General features: G+C 38.6%; 1 protein-coding gene across 5 annotated transcripts in view; it reads right to left on the bottom strand.

The window, feature by feature from the left end:
• ARHGEF10 (Rho guanine nucleotide exchange factor 10) overlaps window positions 1-26,874 on the bottom strand; it is a 111,275-nt gene that overhangs the window by 60,895 nt on the left and 23,506 nt on the right. For 2 of the 5 annotated variants that reach the window (XM_042820502.1, XM_042820512.1), the window contains exons 3-15: window positions 23,128-23,298; window positions 20,490-20,786; window positions 19,140-19,206; window positions 18,086-18,165; window positions 16,755-16,811; window positions 15,203-15,366; window positions 11,941-12,057; window positions 10,664-10,778; window positions 8,745-8,857; window positions 4,255-4,332; window positions 3,823-4,002; window positions 2,427-2,543; window positions 796-888 (exon numbers count right to left, since the gene is read on the bottom strand). In XM_042820502.1, coding sequence (XP_042676436.1) covers window positions 796-888; window positions 2,427-2,543; window positions 3,823-4,002; window positions 4,255-4,332; window positions 8,745-8,857; window positions 10,664-10,778; window positions 11,941-12,057; window positions 15,203-15,366; window positions 16,755-16,811; window positions 18,086-18,165; window positions 19,140-19,206; window positions 20,490-20,786; window positions 23,128-23,298 — 1,649 coding nt within the window. The remainder of the gene's footprint in view (window positions 1-795; window positions 889-2,426; window positions 2,544-3,822; window positions 4,003-4,254; window positions 4,333-8,744; window positions 8,858-10,663; window positions 10,779-11,940; window positions 12,058-15,202; window positions 15,367-16,754; window positions 16,812-18,085; window positions 18,166-19,139; window positions 19,207-20,489; window positions 20,787-23,127; window positions 23,299-26,874) is intronic. The other 3 variants (XM_042820518.1, XM_042820527.1, XM_042820535.1) reach the window with 3 other exon arrangements.

Below are 26,874 nucleotides of genomic sequence, written 5' to 3'. Positions count from 1 at the left end.
TAAATATCTATAATATCTGTGCTATATTCCGTTTATTACTGTCATTATTCCTCACTAGTATGTTGACAAGCTTGCTCATCCCAAAGTAGCAGACCACACTTATTCCACGAAAGTCACAACAGCTTCTAAAGAATCCTTCCCTTCTGTAGGCATACATTGGAGCAATGCTCCTTTCACACAGCACTTAAAAGTCACCATGTATTCACTACAACTTCCTACTATTGTAAACTCCATCTCTTCTGCTACCTTAAAAACATTTGCCACGGCTACCTAACTTCATGCTCCCACCACAACTACCTCTGAATCTCACCACTAATTCCTGGACCTTCATCCCAAAGCCTGCCCTGTGTGACACTGCAAACTTCGCACTCACTGTGTAAATCTGTCATAGGCTGGAAGGTTACTAAGCAGGTCTGAAGCAAGGAATTCTGTCTGGCATTTTGCTTAAGCAAAAAGTAATTGCTACTAGTATTTTAAACTGCTATGAACAAGTAGCACTTTCCAATTACAGCTTTCATGTGAAGGGACTTACAAGCTACATCTAGCTTAATAAGCCTAGCAGCCTAGAGTATATCAAATTTACTGAGATTTTCCTGCAGTATGTGCAATCAGACAAAGAGATCAGTACATTATGGTGCACTGAAGTTCTCTTCCCTGTTATTTCCTCATGATCCAGTGGTAACTCCTACTGCTCCTCTCCAGCAGAAGACAGCTACCCAGAAAGCCCACAGGCAAGCCACATGAGAACACAATGAGAACATTCTTGGGTAAATCTATTTGGTAAATATTCTTTACCTGCAATAGCAGAATGAACTGTGGGAAGCGCTGGATAGGTTTCATCATTAAACCATACAGTGTAATCCGATCAGGGCTTGACTCCTGGCACTGCTGCAATGCAAGAACGTCACACTGTTTACTTCTGTATTTCCATCAGGCACAGAATGAAAGGAAAATGTTCTGAAAGTTCTTCAACATAATTACCATTCATTACAGCAGTACTGCAAATATTCTCATTTTCATTTAAAAAAAATATTTAAAAAAAAAAAAATCATTATTAAAATGACAGCATGGTCACTCAACTGAGATCTACTCCCCAAAAAAGTACAGCGGGGATGGAGCCCCACAAGCAAGGCAGCACATATATATATACACTGTCAGAGCACCTTCATGCTTCTCACATAACCAGCACCATGAAATGTCTGCTTAACATCAAGGACAATAAAGCGAATGTACTTGTTCAGGGTCTTAAATCTAAAATTCCTAAGTGATTTGTTGATTTATAGTCTAATTTACTGCTGTTGGACTGTTTCTTGGGACTGAGACCAGAGAGGTGTAACAACCAACGTGTTTTTTAAGAGAAAATCTAAAGAAAATATAATCACCTCAGTACTACAGAAACAAAAAGAGACTTTCATTTTCTTTATTAAAAGAAACTAAGGAAAAGAGCATCAATTTCTGTTTGGAAAGGAATATATAAGAATTTGTTTTTATCTACTAGTCCTGATAATCAAAATGACAAAAAAACAATCATTTACATACGCAGAAGCCCTGTATGTATAACTCACTCCAACATTTGGAAATATTCTGATTAGAATCACAGATGACCCAACCCAAGAAGAGTAGAAGAAACATTACAGTACAAAAACCAAATAACATTAAATGGGTATAATGCTCCAGTTCCTATTTATTTTCTATTTTTATTATCAGCCTCACAGCAATTTGTTTTTCCCTATTTATTTCCAAGGCACATACATGTATTTATTTTTTTGTCCAGCCAGCAGCAGAGAACATTCTGGCTCACAGCCTGTTAGCTGTAGGTGGGCAGAAGTAAAAGAAGAAAGTATAGAAATTTATTGTGTTCTCAGAGTTCAGCTGTGAGACCAGCTCTGAGTACTATCAATGCTGGTACTGACAAGGAGTGACACGAGGTAGTTACGCCACTGCTGGAACTGATAGCCTAAAAGCCTTGCAGTGGATTCTGCCTATCCTCCATAGGGTATCATCCCTAAGACTTCCCAGCAGTTCTGTTGCATGTGGCAGGCTTTCAATAAACATTACTGAAAGCATCAGGGTAATAAGCATTCTGTACAAATACTTTCAATTTCACCCCAGCAGATCGCAAAAAAATAAAAAATAAATTCAAAATAATAGGAATTTAATCTGGAACATAAGTATAGTTGTATGACTCTGCACAATGCAATAAGGAGGTCAAACATAAAATAAATCCCAAATAAGAGGATTCAAATGGTGAACTATTCTTTGAAGGTCACCTGGCATGAAAGAATTCCAGTCTTTTCTCAAGTATAGTCATACAAACACCAGCCAGTAAACTGAGCAAAAACAAAAACACTCTGCTCTTCAACATACATGCAAGATCTAAAATCACGTTATCACCCTGAAAATACAGTAGTGAAATAATAACTCACCTTCAAGAAATCTAGAAAGGCAGGTTTGGTGGCACATGTTTTCTTCAGAATCCCCACAGCTGTACTGAAGTTGTTTACGTATTCACTGTACGCATCCAATACCATCGACTTCGAAAACTAAAGACAAAAGCAGGTAAAACTTATGTATAAGCCCAAAAGACATCTGAAAGCATTATTATTTAGAGCCCTGACAGAATAAGGACTCATTTTGTTAGGTGCTGAAGGCTTTCGCTTGGTTTAGTGCTGCATCTACAGAAATACTGATGATGCCTAAAATAACTTTTCCACAAAACACAGGCTGGAGATCTAACGATGTAGCAGCTGTGAATTACAAAAATGTAAATTTACAGAAATAGCATCATCTTGGCTACAATAGTAGGGCACGAGGACTGAGTAATCAAGAGGCCTCCAAGTGAGAGTCAAAGCAGCTGGTGGGATCCCATGATCAACAGCAGTAATGCACTCCTGCCTACCTTCCAGATTTGTTGAACAAGTGAAGTCCCAGTCATATTAATGCCCCATCTTCAGCTGGCATTTATCAAGAAAGCAGATGTTGCAGCTTGCAAACTGCCACATGAAGGGAAAGATCACTGCCTATTGCTTACTTAGTAAAGATTATCCCTCTCTTTTGCAGAGCTGGTCTAATTAATACGCCCCAACTTGCTCCAGTCAAAACAAGACAGATCAGGTTTAAAAAGAAAATCTTCAGTAAACATTCCTTTTTTATTAAAGTGGGGTCAAAGCACTCAAAAACATAGATCCCAGCTCTCTTTTGGATGAAAGGAAAAAGCTGTAATACCCAGAAGCTGGGAGGCAACAAAGCAAAATACTCAAATCAGCAAGGTAGGTAGCCTTTTCAATCACACACTTACAGAAATAAAATCTACCAATTGAGAGAACATTTTGTTTCCTCTAATTCAAACAGTCCTCCACTGGATGGACTTCCATTAAGTGGTGTTTTGTAAATATTCTTCATCAGTGCTCCAGGCTCAGTTCAGACTGAGGAATTCAGGACGTTACCTACTGTGATTTTTTTTTCTTCTTTGTTTTCTCAACAAATATTCTAAGTCCAATGTACGTAGGTGTTTTTTAAGAGATAAGGAGTTTCAGTCTCACTAATTTTGGTTGGTTTTTGAATCACTCTACTCTGAAAAAGAAACTATTTAGTTAAGCATCTCAAAGCTTCATCAAAGCCTGAAAATTTTAGCCACAATCTTCTCATCTGCTAAGCTAGCTGAAGACACATGTTCCTTACCAGAATGGTACATACACATTCTGACAGTTGCCGCAGGCACTGAAGACCATGGGAATAAAATGGTCAAATTAGACAGAAAGATACGATTGAACAACAATTCTAAACTAAAAATAGATTATCTGTTCAGATGTATTTGCTTACTGAAGCAACAAAGACATCGCCAATCATTTCAACAGAATCCCACTCAGACACACGACTCGCCAGGGCTATTTGAAACATTGAATGGCATTGAAGAATTTCTTTAATTCTATAGAAGACCATTTTGAGTTTTCTTTCACTCAGTAATTTTGGTTCCATTTCTGAAAGGGGCTTCTCATATTGCTGTGGAAAAAAAAAAGACATAGATTAAAACCACCTAAAAATGGGGTCTCCTATACACAGAAGAAACAATAACAATTTATGTAACAGTATATACAAATAAAATCTCTCGAAACATTTGGCATAAAGAATCTGTAGGAAAGCCTGAGAGTCATACTACAGATCCATTAAGGATTAATTTCAAATTTCAATTATTTCAATTATTCAATTAATTTTCATATCTCAAATCATAAAATACCAAAGTTAACAACGTACCTCCAAGATTCTTTTCAGAGCATCCACATAATTCTTTTCACTATCAACTACAGAGCCCAAAATATATCTTCTCACAACCTGTTGAGGAAAAACAGCTTTCTCAGGTAAACATATTCATTGTAACAAGGAATATTCATGATCAAATTTTCACATTAATAACAAGCAAAAAAACACAAAGCAATTCTGGCACTGCCATAAAATAAACTACTTCTAGTTTACTCTACTTCTTCAAGAGTCATTAAATTTACCATTACTCTAAAATTATTATTAGGACAATAACAGTTACTGCAAGCCTATGTAGTCTTTGTTTACTGTTCAAATTCCAAACTTTAGTTCTAATACAATTTAATTGTAGATATATGAATTTAGATATAGACAACAACAGCTACAGAAGATATTGGCTATTTCAGTAAATAACCACAATAAAACAAGTTAATGGTGTTCAAAAATCAGTCTTCAAGCAGAAGTCCTTCTTTCTACTTGCTTCTATTTTTTTTTTTTTTTTAATATTATATAACCTTTATAGGACTGATTTGTGGGACAAATAAGCAAAAATTAATCGCTTTTTTAAGGCAAGGCCAAAGGAAAGTAAAGTAAAGTATCTAAGTCAGGATTTGGGCTCAAGGGGTAGAAGGTGGCAATATTACCATGCTGTCATGGTTTTACGATTTTTCTTATAGGTATCCCATATCATGACATCATGTAGAGCACTGGGAGTTCAAGAGTTAAATGCTCCAGTTCTGTGGACTGCCAATTTTCTGGGTACCTGGTTCTCAGAAGAGAACAACTACATACCCCAGAGGATTTTGCATTTCCATTTTCCATTCAGAAGGAAAGATAAAACTGCCCACAAGCCATGAGACTGCTCTTTTTTGCTGCTCGTCTTGGCTGTGCTTGCTCCCTAGCCATCTTGCCTTCAGCTTTACAGTAAGGCCTTTGGTTTGGGACACGCTCTCTCTCATCTATTTGGTTTATTAGCTTCAATCCCAATTAACTTGTATTTCTGTTATCATAATTAGTAAGCTAACTTTCCTTCTCAGATCGTTGCCACTGTTTGTTTTTTTTATGTATTATATTTATTATATTTATTATTATATTATATTTATTATTAAAATATTTATTATATATATTATATATTATAATATTATATATATGTATATTTATATTATATATAAAAATATTATTAAAATATATTATTTTATATTTATTATTATTCATTTCCCTCTTTGTTCCCCCTCCTCCCTCTCCCCCCCTCCACCCCACTTCTCAGCTTTTCGGGCCAGTGTGCCTGTGGGCCTGCTGTCCTGTCCTCATCATGAACACAGGCAGATCTAGAGACAAGTGAAAACCTTCTCTATATTCATACCAACTGGCACAATGAGACGAGTTTCAGGAAATACTATCACATTTTATGTTTACATTTTACGTTTACAGACTGTAGGCTACTCATCAGATATCCTCCTTCACTCCCCCAGCTGAAATGCATATTGCATACATGGAAGGATGGAGAAATTGATCTGATTCAAAAGTAAAACTTTTAACTGATACGCATTATATTTCTTATTATTTTTAAGGATTTATTTTCACCTAAAAGAAGTTTCTAATCCAACTCATCCCGAGGCTTTCAAAAGTGGTGTTCTGTTTGAGGGAGAAAACAATACGAGGGCAGAAATACAACATTTCCCACAAGCACAAGACAAGGCAAAATTGCTTCTTTTCCTGTTCTAAACTAGCATAAGTTACCATGAAACTCAAATCTCAGATTTGCTTCTCTTCTCTGTGGCCTCCTGCTTTATTCTCTGCAGCTGCCTTTAATTCTCCACACTTGTATTTCATATTATTAAGTTATATGCAGGTCATGTAAGGATTTACTTTCAAGTGCTGGCATTTCAAAAGAAGATTTTAAAATTATGCTAGACCTTGCTTAAAGATAAATATAGTAAAATTCATTGTGTCTAATTTGTATTTAGACTGGATTTAACGGTTTCTTATTGGGTGCAACATATTGGCTGCACCAGTAGGAGATAGTATCTCCACTTTTTGTCGCACTTCGTTCTTCTGGAAAGAATCAATATGTTTGCAAAATGTTTTTCAGCCTCTACAGTACACAAATTAAATATTTTAAAGTGCCTACAAGCACTTAATCAGAATTTTCATAGCTTACAAGAGGCCTACATGCAAGCATTAGCACTTCTGCTAGTTAAAGTATCATATAGATATAAACAGTGAACAACAAGATTTCATGTCACCGTCTTAAAATGATGCAAAAGCTAACATGATAGTCACAGAAAGCAGAATGTAGTAGTCCAACAGGAGCCTGATTTAAACAAAAGCTATCCTGCCACCTACTGTTTAAAGAAAGCACATTCATAAAGTCAGCTTATTCATCACAGAGTAATTCAGGTTGCAAGGGGCTTCTGGAGTTCACCCAGTACAACTGGAACACCAAGGGCTGCCACATAGTCTGCTGTACTCCAAACTGTGTCACACACAGGGTTATGCTGTCCCTAAACCAAGAGTCCTGTTTGAATCTGCTGAAACACCTGGATTTTCTGTCAGACCAGCTCTTCAGCTCAAAGACAGCCTGAATGGCAGCCTTACTTCCCAGCATATTACCTGCAGCTTATCCCACTTCAGCGCTGTCTGCAAAAATTCTGAGAAGTGCCTTGCAGCTGGTATCCAGATTGTTAATGACATTAAACAGCACTGGCTCTGCATCAGCTCCCAGAGGACACTACTAACACTGGCCACCTACTGGACTTTGTACCACTGATGAGTGTGATGTCTAATTTTTTCCAAGGTACTGATGATAAAGGCCTTCCCTTCAGTACCACTAAATTCATGTCACCTATGCAACATGCATAATTCCAACTGGCCACAGCACCAGCATCCCTTAGCTGCATACTCTTCCACTGCAGGTAATAATTCACAGGACCTGTCTGTAGGGTTGGAGGCTCTCAAAGTCTGAGGACAATCCTTAATTAGTAAAAGCTGAGCCAAAAGTGGCACTGACTTTCTCAGTCTTCTCAGTGTCCTTTGTCAGACCTTATTTTTCTTAACTTTCCTTTTTCTTACATGTGCATCTATATACATCTATATATATATATACGGGGAGGAATAATTGCATGCACCAGTACAGGTTGGGGGATGACCTGCTGGAGGGGAGCTCTGCGGAGAAGGACCTGGGTGTCCTGGTGGATGACAGGTTGGCCATGAGCCAGCAGTGTGCCCTTGTGGCCAAGAGGGCCAATGGCATCCTGGGGTGCATTAAAAAGAGCGTGGCCAGCAGGTCGAAGGAGGTGATCCTCCCCCTCTACTCTGCCCTGGTAAGGCCTCATCTGGAGTACTGCATCCAGTTCTGGGCTCCCCAGTACAAAAAAGACGAGGATCTCTTGGAAAGAGTCCAGCGGAGGGCCACAAAGATGGTGAAGGGCCTGGAGCATCTCTCCTATGAGGAAAGGCTGAGTGAACTGGGTCTGTTCAGCCTTGAGAAGACTGAGAGGGGACCTGATCCAGGTCTATAAATATCTGAGGTGTGGGGGGCAGAATGGTGAAGCTGGACTCTTTTCAGCGGTGAAGGGTGACAGGACAAGGGGAAACGGCCGGAAACTGCAGCATAGGAAGTTCCGCACAAATGTGCGCAAGAACTTCTTTACAGTGAGGTGACGGAGCACTGGAACAGGCTGCCCAGGGAGGTGGTGGAGTCTCCTTCTCTGGAGATGTTCAAGACCTGCCTGGATGCCTACCTGTGCAACCTGCTGTAGGGAACCTGCTTTGGCAGGGGGGTTGGACTCGATGATCTCTGGAGGTCCCTTCCAACCCCTACAATTCTGTGATTCTGTGATATACCTATAGAGATACAGAGATGAGGAACCTTTCTTTTCTTCCATCACACTTCACTAGCTTCAGCTGAGCTCTGGCTTTCCTAACTCCATCCCTGCTCAGTTGGGTTGCTCCTCCTGGATAGATAACCAAGAATAGTAGTTTATTCCAAACTAAGAGCTCTCTCTCTCTTTTCTGAAGAGGATATATTTATTTAAAATTTGCCAAGTTTTAACATTTCATTTAAACATTTATTTTAATATTTTATGAAACTTGACAAGTAGAGAAAAAAAAAGCCCATACAACTCTTTTCAACCTCTCCTTAATTCGTTTTCAAGAAATACCATTAGATTTGCTGCACACTTTCTGAAGGTACTGACCAACTCAGGACTTCACACCACAAAACACTAAAAGCTCACATCCAGCTATTATTACTTACCATAACAACAGAGTAACATGAACTCACAGGATTTATTTTCAGTCAAAAATTCAAACTGATGCTGATAGTTTCCAGCATTAATATAGACCGTGAGGGGATGACACTTCTCTAGACTCAACTTCATCTTTTTTTAAATCACAAGAAAACTTTAGACTCAGAGAGTATGCAGAATATTCTCCATATTTAAAACAGAAATCTTGGAGCTCCAGAAATTCCAAAAGACTGTTACCTGCTGTTGTGATAATCCTTCAGGCATAGGGGTCATAATTGCTTCTGTATGCACACAGTCCACATCAATAAATAAATTTAGCTCCTCTTCTTCCAGGCATGATGATCTGTGATCTAAAAATAATTGAATAACCAAAACATCAACTTTTAGAATGTATAAATTAAAAAAAAAAAAAAAGGGAACTAGACAAAGATTCAACTGTCCAAGAACAGTATTTACAGAGTAGACTTAACTTACTATGCAAATGAAATTTCTCCGCATTTCTATAGCATCTGTGAAGCACACTAACACAGAGCAACTTACAAAAGACAGTTCAATGTCCTAAAACAGAAGCAGATAACCTATGCATCTACTGCTTGACCTTTCTTCCCTCTTCACAGATACAAGCACAGGGCTGTCCAGTGTGACAACTAGGACTAAAGCTGCAGGGTCAAAGGCCTGTAGTTTTGAAATAAATCATTTTTGGAAAGAAATTAAACACGTTCATAATGTAATTCAGTGCAAGAAATTCCATATAGCTGTTCATAAACTGAATTAAAATCAGTAGCCAAACGTATCAAAATGGCACTTGCAAGAAGAAAGGATTCCACATTGCTCCCTACGTATTTCTCAGAGCCACTAATTTTACGCAAGAAGCGTAACAGAAGTGTGGAGGTAGGTGGCAGCACACAGCCAGTCAAACAGCCAGACACCAACAGAGGAGAAAGAAGGGACTGTGAGAGAAACTGCAGCTGATAACAAAAAGGGAATTAAGGGAAGCAGTTCTGTTGGCTACTGGAACTTATGAGCTTAACAAATTTATCACACGCTCCCTGTTGATTTGGTAAGTGGCCTAAAGTATTAAACCATCCACAGATATCCTACATCTGCTACCTAACCTCATGATAAATAAAGGAGAAAGCTGGGTCCATTGTAACATTGCTGTGCTGATGAAGGTCATTTCCTCCTTGCAACAGAAAGAAGGTGAGAATACATTTTTTACCACTACAACTGCAATCTACTTTCTTTCCTGTGGTTGTGAATCCCCTAAATTTAGCCCATGACAGGAATGTGATATGTGCACTAGCCCTTACAGTTACATACAACACAGCTTTAAGTTAGCTTACTTGCTAAAAACCATCCTACGCCAATCTTGTGGTTTTACCTTCTTAAAACTATAGTTCTAAAAGCTCTGAAGTTACAACCACTTAATAAGCTGAGCAGAAACCTAAGCAGAAGAACAGGCTACCACTCAGTTTTACCATGGAGAAGAAAGAAGTTTCAGTTTTCTTACTACTCCCTGTCCCATGAAAAAAAGAACTGTGGTCTGTGGTCTCTGTGGGTCATATCAGAGGACTGATGCTTGTTTGAATTTAAAACTCCTGTTTTGACAGCTCCTAATTCAAGACCCTCCCCCCATACTTCTTTTTTTTTTTTTTTTAAACTAAAATCACTAAAGTGTGATAAAGCTTCCACTATCAGGCAGAGTTATTCAAGGGAGGGAAGTAGACAAACTGAATACCCTAATCAAATTTCTATAATCCCCATATACCAATTTCTAGCTAGCATCTATTACACTCACATTTTTTTAAGTGGACTCTTCTGTCTTGCTTTCAGATTCAGAGGTCACTGCACCCTAAATCCAAAACTACTCAAGATGCAGTGACTGTGCAGTGATCTGAACTGAATGCTAAACTATTATTAGCTGACATAGAACTGATTTGACATTCTGATCTAGTAAGCGGTGTTCCTGCCAATGGCAGGGGGTTGGAACTAGATGATCTCTAAGGTCCTTCCAACCCAAATCATTCTATGATTCTATAATTCTGTGCATCCAGTACTTGGTTCCTAGTACAAATAAAAATTGTACTCAGCTATTCACACCCTTTCTCAGAAATAACTAGAAGAAACATTAACTGAGTAAAATAACAGGCACATACCTTGAGAAATAAAAGACTTAGTTCTAATGAAAGAACGACCCTTCTTCACAGCTGCTTTTGTCTTTTCAAGTCCATCTTTGGTACCTTCTCTAGCAGCTCTCATGAGCTTTTGCATCTGTAAGATAAAGAATACAGTCTACATGTTCAGTGAATAATGGGAATCCACTTCTGCATACCATGCAGAGTACTTTTAGCATCTTTTTAAAAATACTGTCAACTGGGGGCTATAAATATAGCCCAAAGTCAAATAAATATACTGGAAGTACACACAGCCATCAAACTGCAGATGTGAACATCCGTACTTCTTCCTAGTAAAATCAAACCTGAACAAAGGGTCTTACTTTATGACAACCTTCCATGTATGTTCAAAATGGTTTAAGAACCCTTCTGCTTCAAAATATCTGACATCACAATAAACTCAATAGCTCAGCATTGTATTATATAACAAATAAATACTAAGAAAGGTCATTCATGGCAAGGCTTCTCATTCATCTGCCACTAGCTCTACCAGAATATTTCCAACTTAAAGATTCAATTTTGTATTGACTACATTCTTAAATAACCACTGTGTCTTGCAGAAAATGTTAAAAACAATAATTTCGTTAATTGAAGAAATCAGTATACTGGTTTAATTAAGTAGAATTTTATAATACACTTCAACAACATGGAAGTTCCTTGGAGGAAAAAAAAAAATAAAAATAAAAAAAAGAGATGTTTCACTAGGAAACTAAACTGGTTTGTACTCTTCCTTTCCCAGCGGCCGCCAAACCACCACTGCCAGAACTGTGCTGACATCATCAGCTACATTAGAATACAAATAAAGCTGTCGTGCTGCAATCAGGCAGGTTTTTTTTTGCCTGAGATAAAGTTTTTAGCATTAAAAAACTCCATAAAAATAGCCTTTGTATGCTCATTCCATTCAGAAATGGATAGCAGCAACATTCTTAGTCCTACAATTTTTATGCAACACAGACAAAAAGCCAGGGTCAGACGTGCCCTGTGGAGCTCACTGGGGTTGTACTCCTAGCTCAGACTCTGTGGTAAAGGCAGGACAATGTCCTGTCTGATCTGCTGAAATGGCTACGATTGATAAATAAGCATGAGAAAAAGTTACTGACAAAATATTTTCAAGACAAACTGCTGCTACATTTAGAACTCATTTTAAACAAACTATTGTCCATTTTTTTCAAGCTATTATTAAAAGAAAAAGACAACACGGCCTGCGTTGGAAAAGCAATAATTTAAACATAGCTAATTACAGAAATTAACTACGCTACCTTCAGCTCATGTTTTTGCTTTAGTTGCTGAATCTCTACTGCTCCCACAGTGTTTGCCATCAAATCTTTCATCTTTTTCTCATAATGCTCCTTTAAACGCGTAAGGTCATGAGAAAGCTACAGTACACAAAAAGACACAATCTTTTCAAACAGCCCGTAGCGCAAACTTCATGCTAAAGTACTCAAGCATATCATGCATGTTGTCCAGTCTGCCTACTGAAACACAGACAACTGAAGGAGAGAATATTCACACAGGGAAGCTCCAGCCCGGCGAATGGACCGTTACCCCTGCAGTTCACTGGACTTGCCGAAAGTCAGCCAGGTACTTTTTGCACTATGCTGGCAACTATGTAAAGAGAGAGATAAAGTCACTTAGTCTAAGCTAACTGCATATTAATTGTATTATGTACATTTCTTACAAACCATTTGGAAACACATCAGTTTTAACACGAGCATCATTCAGCGGAGTACAAAGCCTACCCAGTGCATTTCTGACTCTCCTTCAAAATGGTGAATCAGATGAGTTCTCAAAAGTTGATGAAGCTGCAGAAGTTGCTGACACCTGAGAAGACGGAGATCTACAATACTAATGAGTTGGGAAAGGAGAATCTAATAGGTGAGGACACAGAGACTTGTTCCCAGTGTGTGGGAACTGGGAAGCATGCGTCTTTCCTCTGCTCTATCACAGCCTCATTGCATGACCACATAACCACCTCATGCACAAATATATTCATTTGCAAGGTAAGTTATCATGGAGAAATGCCCTGGAGTACCAATTAATCACCGCTAAACATTTTGAGGAAGCCAAATGAAAGCAGCCAACATTTCAATAGGGAAAAAAATAGATATTTGGTGTGCCTTATAATAGAAAAGAAGCCCAATGGAAAAACCCTCTGATGCCAACAGAGTTATTTGGCAAATGATCAAAGCATCAGGAAAGAGAAGGCTTACTGAGCTGAAAACAAAGGGGCAGGTCCCACACTGAGCTCTACTAGGATGGGTTAGGATGCAATTACCTCCAACATGATGATTCTGGTATTACAGCAGTATAATTAAGAACAGCATCTGGTTCACAGCCTAAAAATATTTGATAGTATAAACACTCTCAGTTCTTCAAAATAAAATTTAAAAATTAATTTCAAAAGCAGTAATTAAAAAGTGACTTTGAGGGAAGTCATATTACCACTTACAATTAAAATCATGCCTCCAACCTTCCCATACTTTTCAACCTACTGAAAAAATAATAAGTTAAGTCCCTTACAGGCTCTGAAAGACTATAAAGGAAACATGCTGGGAAAATACTGTTAACATCCATCATAAGACCTGAGGAGAAGTGAGAGTTAGTCAAAGGATTGGACACAGGGAATAGGTAAAAAGGGGAGCTGCTTCTGCCTATGCTGAAATGCTGATGCAGGAGCTTGTTTGTTTTATCTTAAAAATCCTAAAATTTTGGTCTTTCCTCATCCTCCTCCAAACCCCCTCTCTAATTTCCCAACTTCTCCAGCTCCCAGTGACCCATACAGGGGCAGCAGTCTCTCCGACTTCTCCATCCACCAGCTAACATACTCTAAACTCCTCACCTCTATCCTCAGAAGAACAAACAAGCAGCCACATCAAGACTTACATGCAGAAGTGCAAAGTACTTTCCAGTCTCTTCCAAAGATACTCAACAACCAAATTCAGTTTTCTTCAGGTTAGTTGAAAAACTTCCTCCCCAGAAAGAAACTGCTGCAACAGCTTAAACTTGTTCTAGTCAGGTCAAAAAAAAACCAACAAAACAACAAACCAATAACAAGAACAAAACCACAACATCAGCACCCAACTTACAAAGTGCTGATTTGAGTGGGATCAAGTTTTCCAGCTAATTGCTCACTCCCTGATTTCCAAAGCACAGGCAGCAAGGATGGAGGTCAAGGGAAAGTAGATAACGGGTACTGGAGGGAAACAAAGAAATGAGGCTTTTGTTTTCATTAAGATAAGAAGCCTGTAAAATTCAAAATAAGGGCACCATAGAAGAGCAAGTGCTTCAGTATTCCCATCTTGAATATGTGCTCTCTAAAGTTCTCACACATTTTCTGTTTGAAAGTGCACGTGTACAGGGACTGTATTTCCTGGAATAAAGGTGCAATAAATGTGGTAGCAAGAGTAGTAGTAGTATTTAAAACAGGATAAAAAGAATCTAGGGCCAGAGAAGCAGAAAGCAGCTAAAGCAAGCACACCCAGCTTAATGAAAAAATATGTAGAATGTACAAATTTGGTCCTCAGTTTTCGGTATTTCCCCTTCCTGCCGCTGCATTACCGCTACAAATTTCTGAGTGCTGGAGCACTTCGCTCACTGACTGTACTCAGTTACAAAACAGCTCATAGACATCTATTACTGGTTAGCAACATCAGAGAAACTCCAAGTTTTCTGTAGGATCTCCAAGCACCAAAACCTCCTCCTCTTATAGAAGGTGTGCTCTGGCCAGGCTCTGCACTGCACCTGGGTGCGGGCATTCTGCCTGCACTCAGAGCAGGGAACTGACTGCTTCCCCAGATCACATGCAGGAGTTTTTGGTTTTTTTTCCCCCACAGTAAAGGCATAACAGTAAAAAGAGAGGAAACGAAGTACAGAGAGCATGGGAGTGCAAATTTCCCCCTGAAATGCAGCCAAAAATATGCAGGAAGGGTACATTCCCATGTGGCTTCCTGGCACAGAGCATAGATGTCACCCATATAGCATTTTAACCACCACCGCCTTTATTCTGTCCACAATAAGACCACAATTCTGTCCACAATTTTGTGGTAGCACAAACAAAAGATTTTTTTAATTTCTTTAAATTCAGTCACCATCAAATGACCAAAGTGATACAGATCTAAGGCAAACAGGTACAGAACACGTGACAATTTTGTGACTTTTGGGTGCCTGAAGGATCCCAAAACTTCAAGCTTACCCCAGTTGTTCTTCACATTTTCTATACTCATTTACCACATACACTAACCCAGAAGCTGCAAAAAATAAAGGAAGTGAGGAACTGCCCACATGGAAAAATGATTCAATTTTTAATTCCACTTTTAATTAGTTTGAGGAGCTCCTGTTTAATACTTGTATCTTCTCCCTGTTGCATTTTGTTGTAGACTGCTGCTCCCACAGATTTATATCCCCTTTATAAAGATCATGGCATTTGAAGCTGGATGGAGGAGACGGGAAATAAAGGAGAGAAAGACAAGTGCTGAAAATCAGAATAACCTCAATGACTGAACAGCACTGCAGGATACATACATGCCTCTTGTGGTTGCCTCGCAAAAAGGAGCTGGGAATTCCATTTTTACACTCAGAATCACTTTGTTCTTCATAGCTTTCAAACTCACTTGAACTCCATCCATACTCCAGTGAGCTGTTTCCACCATCATCGCCATTTTCAACATCATCATAAATCATTTCCTCTGCAAGAATTAAAACCAAAATAAAAGAAAGCTACACTGAAATACCTGTTTGTCTAAACAACAAAAACCTTGTTCAGGATGTACCATAAAGAACAGTGCAGACTTTCATATGCACACTTTTGCATAATATTAATCCAATTCAATATTAAAAACAGCCAAAGCGAGTGTGTCTGTTGAAATAGTACCAGAACACACAGCCAGTGTTCTTGTTACACACCACAGTACCATTGGAAACATGCCCTACTCAAACAATATTGCTATGTCCAAATCCCACAACATATTAGAAAGAATTCACAGCTACTACTCAAACTACAATTATATCCTGGCTGAGAAATCACAGTGCAAAGACATCCCTGCCTAGTCCACTAAGGGACTTCCCACTAATAAAAGCATTACCTATAAATGCAACATAATAAATTCAAATTATAAATGAAACAAATTTTAATAATACATTTTGTAAAACATCTTGCCTAGCACTAAGGACAAGAAATGAAAATGTTAAGGTTTTAAAGATAAACATGTACTCTACACAAGAAACTGTTTTGCTGAATCGTTAACATGGTTATAATCAATTTCAGTAACAAATGAATAGCTATAAAAAGCAGATGCCAAATTCCTAAACAAGCAGATTCATTCAAACATAATTTGTTAGTGACAAACAAGCCTTTAGTATAGTCTTCACAATGAAGAAAAACAACACAACAAACCTCAGCAAAAGTTTGTTTTAAGAAGCTTCTTTATCCCTAACTCCAGCTTTCCCAATAAAGGAAAAATCTCGGCTCCACCAACTACTTTAAGATCTTTGCTACTCCTTTCAAATACAGTAAGGAGCTAGAACACTGCAAAGCTGAAAGAAATCCTTTCTGTAGACTCACAGTCAAGATGGTAAACACCTGCCCCACATCTCCCCTGATATTCAGTAAGCTGAATACAGTTTTCAAACAGCAATCTTTATGTGAAAGGAAACTTCCAAGAATAAAGAAATTCCCTGTACAACTGTGATAATGCTGCATTATTATACATCAATAGACTATTTAAAACACTCTTTCCCTACCCACTCTGCCTTGTTTAGGTTACTACAGCTACAACACCCAACACTGCCATCCTCTAACATAAAATTACAGTCACTCAGGAATTTTGAGGTGTATCTATAAAATAAAACAGAATTCACTGCCTGGACGTAAAGGAGTACGAGACATGCTGAGATAGATATCAAAAGTCAGCTTTAATTTTCAACACTGTAAGATCTACTGATGATTGTTAGGGCTAATCCTGCTTACATAGAACTTAGTTAATGCATCTGTTCAGTATACATGCACATAGGTTGCATTACATTGATTTTAACTTAAAATAACATCTACACAGTCCATATCACAAAGCCTTCAAACCTGGTTCAGAGTCCGAATTTTCTCTTGGCACGTCATCGTAAATTACTTCATCTGGGTCTGAAAGCAAATCAAAACAAGCAAGAAGGAATGAGAACACCCTTAAAATCCAAGTGGGACCACGAAAGAATTTTGGCTGTACTGGTAGATTCTGAAAGAGATTGTCCACAGGAGTTGTGGACTGTCACTCCCTGAAAGAGTTTGATGATGTGATGGAAGGTGTTCCTGCCCATAGCAGGAGGGTTGGAACTAGATGATTCTTTAAAGGTCCCTTCCAACACAAGATATTACATAATTCTATAATACAGAGGAGATGCAATTCATTTTTCCTCAGCATTTCACTAGTACATCTAATAATGGTTATTCAAATAACGCAATAATACATAGGAACTGTAATTACATGGTATATGTGACATTTCAAGTGCTTTTATCTGCATTGTTTATTATGACCTTCAGTAGCCTGAAAACAGAAATCTGCTTCCACAGCTAGCTCTCTCCTTTTCACATCATAGTACTTATAAAGTGCTGCTCAACGCCTTACCAGTTAGCTTTAAGAAGCTGCAACTGACATTTTCAGAAAAAGAATCAAAACCGTAAGTGACATAATGATTAACCTAGAAAGTCAAGAGGTAGGACAGAGGGTTGGAGATTCAGGATCTTTGGGGTCCCTTCCAACCCTGGCCATTCTATGATTCCGTGACAGAAATGCAAATTCTTCAACTGTTTCAAGTGATATTAAGATGAACCTCCAGCCCAGTGGGATCCCTCACATTGTTGTATCTGAGAACAGTCAGGATAACCCATCAGCAAGCAAACCATATTGTCTATGTTCTGCTTTTAGATAGATGCATTTGGACTTGATGATCTTGCGGTTGGACTTCCTGATCTTTAAGATCTTTTCCAATCTGAGCAATTCTATGATTCTATTAACAAATTATGCCTATTCCTTCCCTTCCATCTTCTCTAAGAACTTGTTTGTCAGTTACTGTAGGAGTGCAATTTCATACACAGTCACAGAGAACATCGTGAACTTAAGCAAATTTCCACCATATACATGAGAGCCAAATGTCCTTTAGACAGTGATTAATTATTCTGTAGACTCCAAAAAGGAATGGAAAAGTGAATGTTAACTTTAACTTTGTTTTATAACACATAACTTTATTACACTACTGAATATTTTAACTGGGTACAGTTGGACTCCAGAATACTCCTGAAAAAAAATACAAGTGAACATGGACATTCCTGTAACATACAATGTACATTACATATACTGTTTATCACAACTTAAAACTGACCTTCTTCTACGGCTGTACTCTGAGCTTACTGATACTTACTTTCCATCCACGCTGTATTTGCAGGATCTGCAACCCACTTGGCCAGAGCATCATCTTCTCTTTTGTCCTGGTTATCTTCACTTGAGGGGGGAAAAAAAAAAAAAAAAAAAAAAAAAAAAAAAAGGCATAAAATAAAAGCACTAAAATCTACACAGCAATATATTTAAACATCCACAAAAACAAGTCAATAAATAAAAAAAAACATCTCACTGTTTTCCAGCTCTCACTTTGAGGCAGATGATTACTTAAAAACCCTGCTTCAGCATGTAATTAGGATTTTAATAATGTAATCCACTGAATAGTCTGACGACTTCAGTCAATAAATTGAAAACACTTCCCTTCCAACCTCAAGAAATATTTATTTCTAGATTATTTTTTACCAGAACACAAAACTCTCTCTTTGAAAATGTTTTCACTATAAATAAAAATAAAGACATTCAAGGCTACAGCAACAGGTGCACAGCCTCTTAATGGTCTGGGGGAGGCTATTTTCCTTCTCTAGCTGCCACGGGTGGGGCTCAATCTGCAGTAACCCATCCAGGTTTAGCTCCCCAAAATTGCTCTTCTAGAGAGACGTGCAGAAATTGGAGTTTAGCCAAGGGCTACTGAGACTGTTAGGGACATGGTAGGCACACAGCCTACAAGCAAAAGGTTGAATACAGGGAACTTATTTAGACTGATAAGAGTGATCCAATAACAGCTATAACGAACTGAAAGAGAGCTACAGAAGTGATGGAATTCCATCAGCCACAGCTGGTCTGACTGCATGTTGGCAGTGGTCCTGCTGTAGCTGATGACTCTATAAAAATTGGTTTTTTTTCCCCTCAAAATGTCATGGACAGTTATATACACTAGACCTTAATCTGTGCAGATTTTGGTACACAAGCAAAGTTAAGGACTCAAAATAATAACAAAACTTGAAAGCTCCAGACAAGGAAAATGAAAAACGAAGTTTTTGATTTATTGAATCCAAGGTCTCTCAGGAATTAAAGTTTTATAGATCATTTAAACATATTGAGTTTAGATCATTAAAACATATTGAGTTGTCAATCACCTATTTTGGGGCTCCTCTGAGTTTAAAGAATTACAATGACATTCTTCAGTTGCTGATTGCATACCTGCTAAATAGAAAAAAACACATACAATCATCAAAATGTTTAGAATAAAATGTTAGTCTGGTTCAAATGGCATAAATTAAAGAAACTGTTGTTTTGTTTTTTTTTTTAAATATTGCTAATGAATAATTTATGCAGCATTTTTATTCTTGATCACAGCTAAAAAAAGTTGTGCTTCTTCATATCTATTTTCTATCATGTCTATTTTCACAACTCAGATAATTCACAGGGACAGAGCAATTTGTTGTAAGAGTTATCAGAGAAAATTACAGTGCCTGACACATTTAATTCTTCTCTCTCAAACATATATTCCTCAACAGGCAATATCAACCACAAACATAAGAATATATTTGCATAAATTCTCTGATATGCCTAATATGCAAAAAAGTGTCATAGCACACAGAATTACAGTAGGATTGCAACCTAGCTAAAGAAAAATATATTTGAAATTAAAAAAAAATTAACAGGATATGGAAAGCTTTCTGTTCCTCCTGCTTTCTTAGCATTAAGCTGTCAACTTTGCCAATTCTGTTTACAAAATAGGGGGATTGTTCCCGTTTCTGTAATAATCCATAGTTATTTCCTCTTCTGTCTCAGTATCGTATTAAAGGACAAGCAGAGTTCACCAAATCATCAAGAAAAAAATCTCACAGCAAATCTAAATCCACAAGGTCTAGAAAAACAAATAAAAAGAAGCGGATACAGTAAAGGTAAAAGAGACAGGAATTCTGATAGAAGCTAGTTCAAGTATTCTAAGGGTTTGAGGAGAAATCATTTGGCTTGAATACATAATCATGACTCTGGAAATTATTCTGTGACATTAGAAGGGAATTAGCATTAATCATTTTTAATGGTAAGAGAAAACAGGAGTCCTGACTTGTGCTTTATGCTGCAATATTGTGCCAGCAAAAACAAAGGCCAAATATCACAGATGTAAAATGTTGGGATATAACTGACTTAGTGTTTATACATTTTTTCCTTATGCATCTTAGCTTAGCTATCTCGATCCTAATGAGGAAAGCAGAGTTTTATTAGAATATTTTTTCTTTTTTTTCTTTTTCTGTTGTTACTCACAATTTGTGTGTGTTTTTCAAATAAGCTGACACTTATTGACTAAGTCCAGCTAAAACTTACCTCCTACTCCATGATGAAATTATTCTTCTATTTTGACACAAAATCTCCTAGACATCAAGTCTGAATGCTACGTAAGCATTTACAAAACAACACAACTATTAAACATTAAACAAGAATCCCCCCTTCAAAGAAAGGAAGTTGCAAAAACACCTTACCTTCCTCATCTACAGAAACGCTACGTATTATGACAGGACTGGAGTATGCTGGCAGTATCAGAGGTAAATTGGATGGCACTGCATAGCCACAGGGCACAGGGACAGAATATCCACTGGATGTGTTTGGACTGGCAGGTTCATCCTGAGGACTTGGATCTGGTGAGGAGGATGGATCCTTTTCTTGCATTGGGGAAATATTTATGACTGAGTAGGGATTTACTTTCCTTGGAGTATCTTCTGCAATAGGTTCTGATGCTTGTAGCTTCTCACTTTTTTCTAAGCTATCAGCTCCTTTAGCTGAAAAATTAAACAAAGTTTTATTTTTTGTGTCTGTCCAAGATGCTTGCATTGGTATTTAAAATATCCCAAACATTTATACGACTTTATATACAACTTATAATCTGTGACTCAAAATTTCCACATTGTGGTGCTCTCCTCCCCATTTTACAGATAAGGAATGCAACAGCAGCAAAACAACTACGTCACAAGGATGGAAAAACTACACTACGGAAAAACAATAACTTGATCCTAAATACTAGACAAGGAGATTTCTGACAGGTTATCAGGATACCTTCTTGCTTCCCATAAAAACATACCTGCAAACAGCCTTAAGACCTGAAATCTGAAGTCAGTTTCTAGTGGAATTTGTATCCTATATATACAAATATAATAAACATTTTAGAAATAGCCATGAGCAAAAAAAATGCTCACTGGAAGGACACTCTACAGGGACCTGAAAATGCTCTGCTAAGAAAAAGGAAAAGAAAATGACTTTCCAAGTTTCCCTCCTTGAAAATAAACTCTCTTCTTTCTGGTATCTTTAGAGAACTAAAATGTAGTGGAACTAAAGGCCATTTTGAAGCAAACTACAGAACTGGATCCCAAGTGATCAGAAGTTTTTGAGCTGGAAGCGTGACCTTGCAAGTGAGCAACAGTTTGTCAGTGAAAGGCTGTATTTAAATTCCAGGTTGTCAAATTGCACGGTCAACTGATCAGTTATTTACCTCTCATTGCCATGACCACAGTGTCTGTTGACAAAAGAAAACTGGATCAAAGTCAGCAAAATCAGCTGTTGTCAATTTGAACAGAATACAGTAATTTCCAGAACATACCTCAGGATTGAAAACATCTGCAAGTGTTGTAAAAAAAATGTTTTAATCTTCAATAAAATAAGACTTCTGTTATGAACAGAATTCTGACACTCTGACTCCATTTTTTAATGCATATCAGCTTAAGATCAGCAACCAGAAAGCTTAGCTGTGAAAGCAGCTAATCTGGAACTATTACAGTTGCAAAGGCAAAGTTTTATTGTAGCATGGTAGTATGACTGAGACCAATACACTGCTTTTTACTGAACATGGATGGGAAAACTCACAGGAACTGCACTTGCTCACTGTTTGCCTTATCAACTCACCAGAAGTATAGCTAGCACAAATAATCAAAACACATGCACAGCTGTTCCACAGATCTCTCTTCATATCATAGAATTGTATCACAGGTTGGGTTGGAAAGAACTGTAAAAATCATCTTGTTCCAATTCCACTGTCATGGGCAGCCACTAAATCAGGCAGCTCGTCCAAACTGGTCTTGGGCACCTCCAGGAATGGTGCATCCACAGCTTTTATGGGCAACCTGTTCTAGTGCCTCACCACCCTCTGAGTAAACATTTAACCTAAATCTCTCCCCTTTTAGCTTAAAACCATTCCCCCTTGTCTTATCACTATCTGCCTGCATAAAAAGTCAGTCTCCCTCCTGCTCACAAAAGCTCCCCTCAAGTACTGGGTAGCCACAGTGAAATCTCTCCAAAGCCTTCTCTTCTCCAAGCTAAACAAGCCCAGCTCCCACAACCTTTCTTCACAAGAGAGCCCTTTGATCATCTTTGTGCCCCACCTCTGGACCCACTACAACAGTTCCCCATCGTTCTTGTACTGGGGGCCCCAGGCCTGGATTCCAGGTGGGTCCTCACAAGGGCAGAGTAAAGAAACAATTACTTCCCTTGCCCTGCTGGTCACCTCCCTTTTGATGCAGTCAAGGATACTGTTGGTGTTGCAGGCTGCAAAAGACCTGCTGGCTTGTGTCCAGCTTTTCATCCGACAAAATTCCCAAGTCCTTCTCCACAGGGCTGCTCCCAGTGAGTTCTTCTTCCAGTCTGTAGACATAACCTGGGTCTGCACTGATCCAAGTGCAACACACTGCCCTTGGCCTTGCTGAATTTCATTGGGTTCACATGGGCCCACTTCTCAATCCTCTCCAGGACCCTCTGGATGGCATCCCTTCTACAGTGTCAGCTGCACCACTCTTCTTGGTGTCATCTGAAAACTTGCTGAGGGTACACTCAATCTCATTGTCTACATCACTGATAAAGAGGCTGAAGAGCTCCAGTTCCAAGACGGACCCCTGGTGGACATCACTCATCAGCCTCCACCTGGACACTGAGCTGTTTACAACAACCCTCTGGCAGTGACCACCCAACTCTTTACCCACCACCACCTTTAAACTCAATTCAGAGATAAGGATGCAGTATAGGACCACATCAAAGGCCTTGCACAAGTCCAGGTAGATTTTTTACCTGTTTTTTTAATTCTATGATCAATCTCGACTCAGTCTAATGGAGGAAGAACCCATCAGGCTGACTCACCTGTGACATTAGCCTCTTGGTGCTCTGTGTTACTTCCAGGATCAGGAGGAGGTGGCACGAAGGCTTGTCTGTCTGCTTCCGGTATCTCATCCCCACTGTCAAAGTCAAACTGCTCTCCCTCATCCTCCTCTTCATCATTTGTACCCACAGCTTTGGGTTCATGCTCTAGAACTGTGCAAAAAGACAGTCTTTAATTTAAACTGTTTTTACTCTTATTAATGACTTCACATGACCAGCAGGTGCTGTATGCTATGAATGGAACTCAGACAGCAATGCCTTAGAATGTTGAGTCACTGGAACAAAACAAAGTTCTTGACATACTGATAACCTCATTGCTTTTCAACAAATCCTCTAGTATAAACAGTAAAATTACTAAGAAAGCAATAGAAAATATACACAGTTGTACAGGGACATCTGGACACCAAGTCATTTTTCCTTTCTATTTCAAACTTCTAAAGCAGAATGCCAGCATCCCCAATTTTCTTCTTGCACATCATTGAAGAATACAGAATGCTGTTCCTACCCCACTGTGGGACAAGACATTACATAAGGCTGTTGGTTTAAACCTGTTAACCCCATTACCACTCATTTCAGTCATCAAAGTGCATTTTGCTGAAGGAAGGGTTGACATTTCAGCTTTCACCTTTGAAAATGGTAATGGCTGAAACCATTACCATCCTAATATGGCTAGGACAAGGGAGTGTCGGAAGTATTTTTGTCTTTTCTTAGGAATATCCTGCAGGACAGACTTGCCACTCCATCCAAGTGTAGAGAGTGGGAAGAAAAGCTGAATAATAGCTTGGTGCTATTGTTCCTATCTGCATGAGCATGGAGAAACCATGAGGATTTGAAAACTTGCCCTGCATTATCTACTGCTATTTTTAATGTGTGTTTGTATCACAGGAAACCTGCATACACCCAAAACTCATGCTGAAGATCCCGTGCAGCTGCAAGGAGAGACGATAAAACTTCCCAGGCCTCTCTGTGTTCCAACATAAGGGCTTCATCCCCTGCCTAGACCTGCCATAGCTGCTTTTCTATCACTTGGAGGGAAAACTCTTTATCGGAAGTCTCCATTCAGAAACATCATCTGTGGAAAATCTTTGGCTCAGCTGACCTTTCCACCAAGCTCCTCCCCAAAACCACTCTTATATAGGAGTTCAGCCCTGTATCAAAAATGTTATAACACATAACTACAGAATAAAAATAAATATTTAACTACGAAAATACACAAATACTTTATAAACATATAAATAAAGCTTGTAGGTTTCTCTCCCTCCTTCAGGTAACACACTATTAAAAAAGTCTTGTGAAGGTGCTTGGATCTCCTGAATCAGGATGATATTATCAGCTCTTCTACCATCCAGGACTCGTTTTATATCTTTACAATAAAACCCACGCAATCTGCAACTCTAGACTGCTTAGATTGTCATGGTAATCAGCATTCTTGCCAAGGCTTCTGTTTCTTCAGGCAGGCTGAGCCAGCATATTTTATCACAGCAACAAATAACAAGATCTTTCATGCAGTCTCTCTGTAGGACAGAAAGTGAACTAATTGCAAAAATATTAAGGAACAAGAAAGGGGTTATCCTGCATTTATTGTCACAGTTTATGGCTGAGGCAGCAGGACACTTAATTTAATTATGATGCTTTTTAAAATTCTTTTCTACCAAGTCAGCCTTTAGATTAAGGCTTTTCATATTTGCCTTTGTTCATTAACATATTTTTTTCTGAGATGAAAAAATTCTACAGATCTCTTCCAAGTGACCCAAAACAACCACAGAACTCCTCCTGATTCAGCATCCACCCAACTTGACTTTGTGCTGCTTGCTGTTCAACAGTCAGAGGAAAAATGAAGGGAAGAGGTTTTGTTGCTGTTGTCTTGGTTTCAGTATATCTCTACAATTCAAACTTACTAAGATAGGGGTTTCCAAGCAGAATGTTTTGGCTTTTTTCTTTTTAATGACCAACATTTGAAGTATTGGTTAGTCATCCAGACTAGACAGATAAGTAAGCAGATGCAAGAAAATAACAGAATACCACAACTTTTAGCTGCATACACTGCCACCTGCCACTCCTCTTGCTGAACTACAGAAGTGACGATCAGCAGCAAGCACTACAAGCACATAAGAGAGCTCTTCTTTATTTTGTATACTGGGAAGAGGAAGATAGGGTTACTGGAATTAGTTGAATGTTCTCTGATCATTTGTACACGATTTGGCCACTGTGGAAACTTGGGCATTGCTTGAGGAGGGCTTGAGTAAGAACACTGAATCTACCTGCTCACTGGAGGCCAGTTCTAGAAATCAGCAAAATAGCATAGATTTAAGAAATATCCATATCAGACAAGCAGACATCTAGGAAGCAACATGAAGTTTTATGGCTGCCAGTTACAGTGCCTTCTGGACCCATTATTTTCCTTAGGGCATATAAAGGTAACTTAGGTATCAGATGCCTGGCAATTCTCTACTCCAGCACTTTCACACCGATGCAATTCCCCAGGCACACAATTCTAGCACAGTGCCATTTGTCAGAGAGAGACAAGAACTGCCATCAGCAAAAAAGGTAATTTGAGACACTAAAAGCAAAAGCAATGACTCAGGACCCAGGAGCAAATACTGGTCAACTAATGGGCAGCTTCCCTTCAACCTTTCTATCCATCTCCCGCAAAAACCAAATAACTCATAGTTTATGTGGAAGAAAGGAAATATAACGTAAGAATCAAGTATACCTCAACTCAGATAAAAAAAACTATCAAATTACTATCAAATACTTGTTCATGAACACACTTCTTTTAAGGTTTTAAAAGTGCCTTGAGAGATTGAAAGACAACTCCTATATAATTAGGAGTGCAGTCATAGTAATACTTATCTGTATTTAAAAGAAAAGGTAATAACTTACAAAGCAAAACAGACAGGCATAACAACTCGAGTGCATCTTGATGCATTCCAGATATCCTCTTTAACCCTCATATAAAACTAACGATATGTTCACTTTTTCAGATTCTTATGAGTCTGCTCAGATACAACACACAGACCACTCCCAAAGCTAAGTGGGCTGTAGGGCTGTTCAGTTTTTATTTCAGGTGAAGTTTTGTAACAGGACCTTGACATTTGTCTGCCCTGAGAAATGCTAGGAACAGCCTTAATTGCTCTTGTAAAAATTTTCAATTTGGCCAACTTGTAAATCTTTCAAAAGCTGCAGATGATTCATATTCAGCTGAAAGTTTTAAAGGGCGTTAACAGATTATCACTGGATAATCTTACAGCTTTTCAGCACAAATTAGACTCCACTCCTACAGCTAGCAAGCAACAAAATATTTTCTACCCATTCATATCTTTCAGGTGTGACTGCGATTTCTTCAGTATCAGAAAAGAAAACTGAACTCAAGTATTTTTTTGCTCTGATATTTAGTGTGTGTCTCTCTTGTCTGTGTTAGTCCACTTAGCACCCACATAGGGAGAAAGGTACAGAAGTAAGTCAGATAGTTCGTGCGTGATGTGCAGAACAGATGGATAGGGAAGGACAGAAAGAAGAAAGCTGATGTAAGGAGCGCTTATTGCATGGCTGAGGAGGACAAGTGCCTGGGAACCCCTTGGCTGGAAAGAAGGAGCCTGGAGAGCAAGGACAGGGCTGAGACCAGCTGAGGGAGAGAAGACTCAAGACCAAAAACACCACTGCCAACAGCTGCTTTAAAGTAATAGGCTTTAACTCCTTGATTGCGTATTTCCACAGGCTTGTATCGTC

The sequence above is a fragment of the Centrocercus urophasianus genome, unplaced genomic scaffold, assembly GCF_019232065.1.
Source record: "Centrocercus urophasianus isolate 14NV4802_14NV808 unplaced genomic scaffold, USGS_Curo_1.0 seq_10, whole genome shotgun sequence".
Taxonomy (NCBI): Eukaryota; Metazoa; Chordata; class Aves; order Galliformes; family Phasianidae; genus Centrocercus; species Centrocercus urophasianus.
Note: the sequence above shows the minus strand (reverse complement) of the source record. Positions and strands in the feature narration are given on the sequence as shown.